The 9,581-nt window shown below is 45.0% G+C and overlaps 2 protein-coding genes across 3 annotated transcripts; both read right to left on the bottom strand.

The window, feature by feature from the left end:
- Positions 1-517: 517 nt before the first annotated feature.
- LOC120425337 (microsomal triacylglycerol transfer protein) lies at positions 518-4,821 on the bottom strand. 2 transcript variants are annotated; one of them, XM_039589829.2, is made up of 6 exons: positions 4,705-4,806; positions 4,413-4,565; positions 3,941-3,961; positions 3,288-3,457; positions 1,160-3,228; positions 518-1,095 (listed from the first exon to the last, which is right to left on the bottom strand). In XM_039589829.2, exons 2-6 carry the CDS (start codon positions 4,453-4,455, stop codon positions 783-785), a joined length of 2,616 nt encoding a protein of 871 aa, XP_039445763.1. In that variant the 5' UTR covers positions 4,456-4,565; positions 4,705-4,806; the 3' UTR covers positions 518-782. The 2 variants fall into 2 exon arrangements, with proteins under 2 accessions (XP_039445763.1, XP_039445762.1); XM_039589828.2 differs by having other exon boundaries at positions 4,413-4,821.
- A 752-nt stretch (positions 4,822-5,573) lies between these two features.
- On the bottom strand, positions 5,574-8,968 carry LOC120425341 (integrin beta-nu). Its single transcript, XM_039589834.2, has 7 exons — positions 8,803-8,968; positions 8,658-8,737; positions 8,007-8,205; positions 6,822-7,947; positions 6,577-6,768; positions 6,159-6,523; positions 5,574-6,106 (listed from the first exon to the last, which is right to left on the bottom strand). The coding sequence occupies exons 1-7, from the start codon at positions 8,870-8,872 to the stop codon at positions 5,757-5,759; spliced, it is 2,382 nt and encodes a 793-aa protein (XP_039445768.1). The 5' UTR covers positions 8,873-8,968; the 3' UTR covers positions 5,574-5,756.
- Positions 8,969-9,581: the final 613 nt, after the last annotated feature.

Raw genomic sequence — 9,581 nt, 5'->3', positions numbered from 1 at the left:
TTTGAAATGAAACAAGCGAGCCAACCAAAAATTGTGGAAAATATGCCTATTCCAGTAAATTAGCCATAGCTTAAAAAATATAGTCACAAATGATCTATTCACTTTTAAAAGCACTGTAATTTTTGGTTTCGTTACGTTCGTAATTAACAGACAAAACTTTTAGCCATAAAACCTCTTGAACAAATTTGGGTCAATCTCAAATTTTTAGTTTAAGGGTACACAGCAACGAAAAAAGTTGTTGTATTCTTGTTCCAAAATTTTCAAACTTGCGGACCCAATCCCGCAACAACGGGATTGTAGAATTAGTCAAACTTTGTTACAAATTACTTTGTGGACAGTATTTTAGGGGATGAGTAAAAAATATGTCGATAGTACCCGTAGTTTTGAAAATACTAAAATGTCTGTAACAAAAATGTGGGTGCAAAAGCTCTGGTTGATGTACACCGTTAATCTTTTACATATTATGTATATAGGAAATATAGGATTTTATCTACAAATATAAAGTCAAATACAAGCATTTCCATAACTTATCCCAGTTTTATTTGCAAATCAACCTAATCACATACCAACTGTACAGCTCAAAAGCACCAGTTCTCTCCTTACCACAATTTGTCATTTCAGTTTATTTATTTTTCATGGAAGTCTTTAAATTCTCCAATACACATTTTACTTCATTTCTAAACAGTAATTTTTGGGAGCAATATGGTAGCTTCGGTCGCCCTGGACCAGCTCTCCTCCGGCTGCTTCTCGTCCCGCTTCCTTCTCCCACCACTCACCTCCGATCAGCTCTTCGCGATCTTGCTGCACATGTCGTTGTTCTTTTGGTTGAGCGCATGCGTCAGGCCCGCGATCTTGCGCGAACTGCTCGTTGTTTGGACCTTGCGGAACTTGGAGCCCGGAATGGATACCGTTTTGACGGTACGCTTGTTAAGCACACTGTCCGACTGCATCAGCTTCATGCAGAGCGAGGTGTCCGAGGAAAAGTCCAGATCGGACGAGAGGTGAAGTTGGGGTTCTTGGTTGACGTCGAACTCAACGGAAAGCTTAACGAAGGAGGTTTGGAGGAGCAGGCTTCCTTGGAGGGCGATTCCGGTGCTGGAATAAAGAGTGTGATCGTTATTTGGAGACCTTGAAGATATTCTTTATAGATGAAACTTACTTTTGTTCCACCTTGGACTGTGCATTCCGTCCCCAAAGGCTCATCGTAACCTGTCCGTTCAAGTCGATCGAAATGGCGCCCAACGTGCTCAATTTCAAAGTAGCACCGTTTTGAAGAGCGTACCGTTCCTCGTTGTCCTGCAGCAGGGTGGTAGCCTGATAAGCTGGAGTCGGTTGCGAAGCGGTTCCACTCCAAACGTGTCCCATGAGTTCACCCTTACCGTCGAAAAACACCAGAGGTCGTAGCACCGAGCCCTGAACCGTCAATTCCATCCCGGCAATGGCGTCAGAATCGTCTTCATTCTCCTCGTCATCTCCACTGCTGACGAAGGAGGACATTCCACCGGCGAACAGCCCCAGCGTGAACATGCTGAACTTCTCTTCTCCAACCTCAAGCGCAAGATCGACGACTCCTCGCTTCAGCACTCCTCCGCTCATTTCCTGGAGTGATTCCAGCGATGCGTTGAACGACGGAACCGTGGAGTAGGTTCTGGTGAGGGCGGTGGACAATCCCCGTGCACCGAGCACGTGGTAGTTGTTCAGCTTGGAATCTCGCAGAATGACCTTTCGCAGCATATCGGCAAAGTCCGGACAGCGGTCCGCCAGCATCCGCAACTTCTGCAGCAGGTATTGCTTCACTTCGTAAACTTTGTCCGAGGACTTCAGGTGCTGAATAAGGTGAGTTAGCTCGTCCAAGTCCGGCTTGAGATCCAGAAGAATGTCCAACGCCAGCGCACGTGCGCTGGAATCGTACTTCTTCGATACCTGGAAGAATATGTCCTCGAAGATCGCTTTGAAGTCATCGTTCCACAAAAACACGGAAAACGATCGGAGGGCCTTCATCGCGGCTACGCTGATCTTTGCCGAACCTTCCAGGGCTAGCTTCGTCAGCGTGTCCAGCGTTTTGGGCGATTTCAGATTGTGCAGTCCGCGTATGAACTTCTGCTTGCACTCATCCTTTTTACATTGCTCCAGCTGTTGAAGCAAAAAGTCCTTGACCTTATCTACCAACTCTGTATCGAACGAATTGCCAGGCAGCTTCGCGTAGCGATGAGCTAGAGATGCTACTGTTTGAACAAGTGTGTCGAAAAATTTGTCATTTTTGGGCTGTTTTTCAGCAGTTGCAAACAGATCTTCAATAACGGCCTTCTTCGGGCGGGCTCCAACGGCAAGCGCTTGCAGGTATCGCTCTGCGAGATACAGTGCTTCATCGTCGTCGTAAATCAGCAAACTTTTTGCAGCCTCGTGAGATTCTTCGGTTTGAATAGCACCCAGAAGGTCCAACAGCTGGCCTTGTTGTTCCTTCATAGTTTTGGCTTTGAGAATGCGCGCGAAATCTTCAGTTTTCGTCCTACGTCCAGCTTGAATCAGTTGGAGCAAAGCGGACGACGACTCGTGCTTGCCGATGCGTTCGTTCGTGAGGCTCTTCTTGACATCCTTAATCAACTTAACAAGGCCATCTACTTCGACCTTAGCTTCGTAATCCTCCGACAGCAGTCCAGACGGCTTAACATCCAACGTCTTCACGGCTTCCTCAACGGTCTTGCCTTCCAGTGTAGCAACCTTGCCGTTGCGTTCTTCGATCTCCAGCCGTGTGATCGACTCCACAAACGCACCCAAGTTGTCGTAAGCATTCACCAAGTACTTCAAATAATCCTGCGCTACAACCTTCTCCAGCGTTCCCTCCGTACTGACGGTAAAGTCCGTGCTACGAGCCTGCCTTTTCAAACTTCTCAGTGGATACTCAGTCCGTTCAAAACGTTCCCCACCGAACTCGCAGTTGTTCTTCGCCTTATGGTAACGAGTCGTCGAGTGGGACGTGTACTGAACATCGCACTTGCCCGAGGGATCCTCCTCGACGTACTGCCCGTCCAAGATCTGGTACTGGAACAGCGCTGCAACTCCCTTCCGGAAGTTGGTCAGCGATGCATCGTTCTCCTTGTCCTTCAGATAAATCGTCTTCACGTAACCCAGGTTCCAGTACACGTAGAACGGTGCCTCGCTAGAGCTCGACAGCGAAGTCACCCGCTTTACATCTCCAGGTGTCGTGTACAGCGTGGGATCCTCAATCTGAAACGAAATTTGTCAAATCTGTATTTTGTCAAAACTCTTAAATGAACTAATCAAACCTTTATACGCAGCAACTTGTGTTCGTCGTCGCCCCAAACCGTGGCCAAGCGCACTTTGGCCCGGACGGTGTACCCAACCGTGAGGGAGGCATTCTGGGCGCTTCCCGCACGGACCTCGTTCAAGTAGCTGTACGTTTGCTCCGTGCCCAGCTGGAAGGCATCGCCGAATGCTGGAAGAACGTGGGAATTGATAATTTTAAAATATATAAAGTCAATCGTAATTGTAAGAAACACATTTTTTTTACTAACAGAGATTTGATGTTAATATTCACTATTTCTTTAAAAGAAAAAGTCTAGACTAAAAAAACGTGATAGTGCCATAAAAAGGCGCCATGACATCACATGAAAGCGAATGGCGCAACCATTCAAATTCACAGCTGGAGCGCAAACATTCCAGGATCAGTCTGGATACGCGCGATGAGAGCGAAACCGTTATGTTTATATTTACGCGACTCTCACCACGGCCACGCTTAACGATATGAAAAGGTGCAAAATATTAACGACTAGCAATACTTCAACGGTAAGAAGAATGCTCTTTTTTGCGCTAGAGGGTGTTTCGAATGTTTCGGTCTGCTTGACTCAACAATCGGGCTACACTGGAAGTGTGGATTAGTTTTACATGGAATGTTGTGTAAATTTTAACTGATTCTTACCTGGTGCTACGTGGCAGTATTCTGAAAATAAAATAGAAAAAAATAAATCACAAATTAGCTTTCATCATGCAATGTCCAGTGAAATGCCTCTCGTGGCAACATCGAACGATCGATGCTCGCGATAAGCGCATCGAAATCAGCTGATACATCCGAAACATGCAAATCTCGTATGAATGGGCTCCGGACACGTCAACCTGTTTCTCGATAGTGTAGTGCCGGCAAGAGGAAAGACCACGTTGTCTATATTTTGGTGTCTGATTCGTTTCTCTCCTCCACGCAGACACCGGCTAAAACTCATTCACTCTCCTGGCCGCAACTTCATTGCCAAGGTTAGAGGTTATCGACTCTCCCGAGATTGAGGAGAGCTTTTCTTCGAATTTCTCTCCTGGGCAGGTTTGAGAATGACTTTGGGCTTTTGTTGTGACTCTTATGCAAGATGCGTTTTTGGATAGTTTCGCTTGAAAATACTCACCAAACAGTGACACCAAAACGGCAATCGATGCTAGCAACTTCATCCTGACCACTTAATTCATTCAATTAAAGCACCCAACCCGAAATCAGAACGTAATTTCACTTCCAAATCAGCCCAACATATCCAGCACCGCCAAGCAGAGCAGCAAAACAACTGTAAAGTTATGCACGAAATTGATTCTCGACGTTCGTACAAACTCTCTCCACTCAAGTACAGAAGCTCTCGTTGCTCACTACCAGAACCAGAATCAGAAAAAGTTTTAAAGAGCTGATTGCCGAAAGGACTGACTCACTTCCAGCAATTCAAGGGATGAGGGAGGGTGATCGCACCCAACCACTATCGGCGAATGAGTGGGAAGTCCCGCGCAGAAGATGCGACCGATCACCGCGAACGACAAGAGAGAACTGGCGATGGATGGACGGACGGAGAGAACAACCAACTGTTCATTGAGCCTCTGGGTCTTCCAGAAGACCGGCAGAGACCGGTCATGGTGGTGTGGAGATGACGGTGGTTGAAAATAGGATTTTTGGTGAAAATTTAATGACCTTTTGTTGATAAAATTGTTTTCATTCAAAAATCATTATGTAATGCTTTGACTTGAATTTAAAAAATAAAATAACAAATAACAAATAACAAATAACAAATTACAAATAACAAATAACAAATAACAAATAACAAATAACAAATAACAAATAACAAATAACAAATAACAAATAACAAATAACAAATAACAAATAACAAATAACAAATAACAAATAACAAATAACAAATAACAAATAACAAATAACAAATAACATAAAATATGACAAATAACATAATATATGAAACAATGGCATTAGCTAATTATAAAAAAGAATTTTAAACATAACCTTCAATTTAAAATAACCTTTTTTACAAACATATGTCTGAAATGAAACGACGTAATTTGAGTAACACCATAGAAACAAGTGGCAAGAAGTAGCGACCAAACTTGCTGAACTCCTTATCGCCTTCTCTTTTTTGAGCATAATTCTCAACACAACTTTTGTTGTGGTGGGGTGACTTCAGAACGCAGCCTGATGTTTCGTTGAATGTGTTGTTATACAGACGAAGCATAGAATGGAGAGAGAAAGGGGAAATATGTTTCTTTCTAGAAAGAGAGTAGCAATAAAAAGCAACAAATACATCGTTACACGTAGCATGGTGTAATCACTGCGAGGCCCAATGTTTATTTCTTAGGTTGTCTTTACACGTATGTTTTGATGATTTCCTTATCAATAAGATCTCTGTACTCTAGTTCAAAGTTGAAATAACCGTTCAAATCACAGTCTCACTGTAGCTTGAACGATTGCCTACCGCAAGGCGCTACTTCAACTCACTGTCGGCCATCTCCTCGGGCACCGTAAAGCTAGTAATGGGCGATTTGTACAGCGGACTCTGCATCTCGTACGCCGTCTGGTCCTGCTGCTCACGCTCAAACTGTCTGTACATGCGGTGCTCGTCGATCATCAGCTTGATCTTGAACAGCGCAATTACGATCAACCCGAGCAGCAGCGTTAGCGCTCCGATGATGAGTCCTGCCGCTCGGATGTTGAGTTTGGAGCAGTCTGTGTTGAGGATTCGTAGTATTGTTTGGTGATCTTCGAGCGCGTAGGTGTACTTGAAATCGCAGGTTAGCTCCTTGTGGGTGATGCGAGCGGTGCAGTTTAAGGTATCTGTGGAGAAAAGTTTAAGTGAATTGATACTTTTAATAGTTATCGTTCATACCATCTAATGTATCGAAGAACTCTGCACTGTACAACCCCAGCTTCGTTTTGCACTCAGCTTCAAGATTGTCACACTGTTCTCCCAGCTTTTGGTGAATCGCACATCGGGCGCAGTCCTCATAGTACGAGCATAGCTCGGATTCTGCTCCGGCTGTTGCTTCACAGTACGGTCCAAAGTAAGACTCGCTGCAGGTACACTTGCCACAGACGCATTCTCCACGACCCGAACATAGCTCTTCTTTCTGGGGTACCTTACAGGTTCCCTGATCCGTCGAGCAATCGCACTCCTCTCCGGACCATCCGTCGTGACATTGACAAGCACCACAGTCACACACTCCATGATCGCTGCAGATCAGTCCGAAAATCCTACGAAAATCAAAGCGTTGCAGTTTTGCTAGGTAAATCTTCTCCCAACTTACGGTGTACACTCGGAACACTCGCAGTGTTGTCCCTCGAAGCCCGGATTGCACAGACACTGTCCGCAGAAGCACTCGCCGCGGTCGGAACAAACCGGCCCGAGTTCGTCGAACTCACTCTCGCCACGACACTGATTCAGCAGATCGACGCTGCTCTCGAACTGCTGCAGGTTGCAGTCGCAGGTCTTGCCGATCCTGAAACAAAAAGAGTTTGAACTCGCATATACGATAAGATCAAGTCAACTCACCATCCATGCTTGCACGTGCACATTCCACAGCTGTAGTCACCATTTCCAGTACAGAGATCACTTCCTGTCACCGGTTCGTTCTGCAGCTCACACTGGCAAGCCTGGCGCAGGTCGATCTTCAGCTCCACGCCTTCGTTGCTGATCAGTGTTTCCTCGATCTTCACCGTAAGGTTGGACACCGACTCCGGTGGATAGTTGATCAAGCGAACCTCAACGAAGAATTCGTACTCCTTGCCGATCTCAATGTTATCACACTTGGAGGTCAGCTGTGGCTTGGTGTACATTCCACCACAGTCCGTTTTGTACGATATCTCAAGGTAGCTTGGAGAGTCGTCTGTGAACTCTACCTTTCTGACAAAATCTCGGTAGCCCGTATTGACAAGCTGGAGAATGTTCGAGGAATCGTCCTGCAGTGCACCGACGCTGGTAAACTCCGACATTAGGTCGTTCAGCGAACGGTAGTAATCCTGCAGTTCATCCGTTACGGCGAAGATCACCGCCGTTTTGGACTTGACCAGCACCCGGTAGATCTCTTCCAAAGACGGGTAGTCATACTGTAACGTCCCCATGTATTCCCCTTCTTGTGACAGATGGCACTGCTTGTCATTCCTCTCGGTGATCCCCGCCAGAAGACCATCTCCAGCCATGTGCAGATATCCATTCGTCGCCAAGATCACAATCTTTCTGGTGTTCTCACCCCAGCCAATGCGATCCCCACACACCAACACCTGCATCAACGCATCCAAACCGCCCTCCAGGTTGTCCAAATTGGCCGAAACGTTGCTTGTCTTAAGCTTTTCAATGAACTTGTCCGTATTCTTGGTGATTTGCAGACGATGTCTGAAACCATAAGTTGGTTCGCAAACCTCCCTCTCAGATATGCAAGGATTCGCCTGACGGTGAGCTTCCGTCTGCATAAAAGGCATGATCGGCTTATCGATGAAGCTGCCGAACCCCAGCCGGTAGTTCTCGGTCAAGTTCGCCAACGCTTTCGCCAGTTGATCCCCCATATTAACCAACGTGTCCCTATCGTCCTTCATGGACCACGTCAAATCCATCAAGTAGTACAGATCCAACGGGTAGTGTTTGGCCGGTCTGTACGTGAACTTGAAGCTGTGCGGTTCCACTGAAATGCTCAAGCCGTTAGAAATTGTACCATTTTCAACCTCATCTAGTCAAACTCACACTTTCCCAGCTTAAGCTTGATCCGCTGCGGGCTTATTTGGACCGCCTCCAGCCGCTCCCGGTCAAAGTCCCGCGGAGGATCGTCCTGGACGATGTCGAGCTTGCTGAAGTTGAAGTTCGTCTCGATGCCGCTCTCGCTGCAGTTGTTGGCGCGCAGGTCATCCAGCGTCATGCAGCGCGATTTGTACATGCCGTAGGACTGGAAGAAGGTTTAAGATATTTTAAAAATCATGGATTTATAGAGGTTTTTCTGATCATTTCAAAACAAACTTACAAATGATAAATATTATTTCATTGTAACAGTTCTAGACTGGGTTTTAGCCCTAGTTCAATCAACTCCAAAAGAAAACATATTTTCAACAGGCATGACGAATCCCTACCCAAGAACGCCCCGTTATCAGTTCCTTGCCATGTTTGTTTTTCCTTGGCTTGTTTACAAACAAACCGGCATATTTCAGTACACCCAGACGCCTGGGACCACGCTTGAAGCTCTAATCGATGTCCCCCATAGCTGATTGCACGTTATCATCCGCCACACGTTGCGTTTCTTATCAACTTTCACCATGCCAAACGCGATAAGTCACTGGCTCGAGTTCCTTCGCAAGAATTTATCCTCTGACCTTATTACGCAATTTGGCCACTTTTACCTACCTCATCGGTGCACCAGGCGCACGCGTAGTCCGTGTCCAGACATTCGATGCACGTCTTCTGGAAGAAACACTTGGACAAACCTGTCGGAAGCAGCAAACGTTGTTATTTAATGACTCATCTCCAGGCCCAGATTGTGATAACTTACTTTGCGAGGATGCCAGCTGAATGCCGATTGCGGCGAAGCAGAGCAGTAAAGATATGATCTTACGATGCATTTTGAGTGGAATTTTAATCGCGAGATGGTGGAAAGTTATCACATTTTTTAATGGAGGAAGTCAACCGTTACAACTCGTCACACAGCTAGAACTGAACCCTTTTCGGGTGACGGGTTTCGATGATTTCCAGACTTATCAATATCGAAGGTGTTGGATAGGTGTGTTTGTGGAGCAACTGATAAGATATGGTTCCCATGGCGATGGGGGGACATTCATAACACACTTTTACTTAATGTGAAAAAATAAAGGTAAAAAAATAAACTTTCGACAATGTTTTGACATGATTAACATTAGCTTTTGGTTTTAATTTGAGACATTTACTTTGACTTTACAAAGTTTTAGCTATTTCAATACAAACATAATCGCTCTACAGAGACCCCTGAACCTTAACTGATATGCTAATATTTTGCATAAATGTTGTTTTTTTTTTTGCAGAATCGAACAAAGTATTGCATTTTTGAATTCTTTATAAGTAACAAAATGAAATATGCAATAAAAAAAAAAACTCTACATAAATTTTTAAATTGTTACCGAGTAAAAGTATTTTATTATCTGTAAAGGTTTTGACCAAGCTTGAACATGCCCAAAAAATATTTTTTCAAAGAGATCTGAAAATTTCCTGTAAATTGCATTTAAAATATTGAATATTGGTCCAATGATGCTGACATACAGTCTCCTACAAACATTAAATTACCTTGATGTCTGCTGC

Source organism: Culex pipiens, chromosome 2 (assembly GCF_016801865.2).
Source record: "Culex pipiens pallens isolate TS chromosome 2, TS_CPP_V2, whole genome shotgun sequence".
Taxonomy (NCBI): domain Eukaryota; kingdom Metazoa; phylum Arthropoda; class Insecta; order Diptera; family Culicidae; genus Culex; species Culex pipiens.
The sequence above is the reverse complement of the archived record's forward strand: the minus strand, read 5'-3'. Positions and strand labels throughout refer to the sequence as shown.

Coding starts and splice junctions, on each gene's coding strand:
- LOC120425337 (XM_039589828.2), bottom strand. CDS start 4,455: ATGAAGTTGCTAGCATCGATTGCCGTTTTGGTGTCACTGTTTG. Junction 3,229..3,287: donor ACAAGTTGCTGCGTATAAAG/GTTTGATTAGTT, acceptor ATTTCGTTTCAG/ATTGAGGATCCCACGCTGTA. Junction 1,096..1,159: donor CAGTCCAAGGTGGAACAAAA/GTAAGTTTCATC, acceptor TCTTTATTCCAG/CACCGGAATCGCCCTCCAAG.
- LOC120425341 (XM_039589834.2), bottom strand. CDS start 8,872: ATGCATCGTAAGATCATATCTTTACTGCTCTGCTTCGCCGCAATCGGC. Junction 8,738..8,802: donor TCAGCTGGCATCCTCGCAAA/GTAAGTTATCAC, acceptor TGCTTCCGACAG/GTTTGTCCAAGTGTTTCTTC. Junction 6,769..6,821: donor TGCACGTGCAAGCATGGATG/GTGAGTTGACTT, acceptor TTTTTGTTTCAG/GATCGGCAAGACCTGCGACT.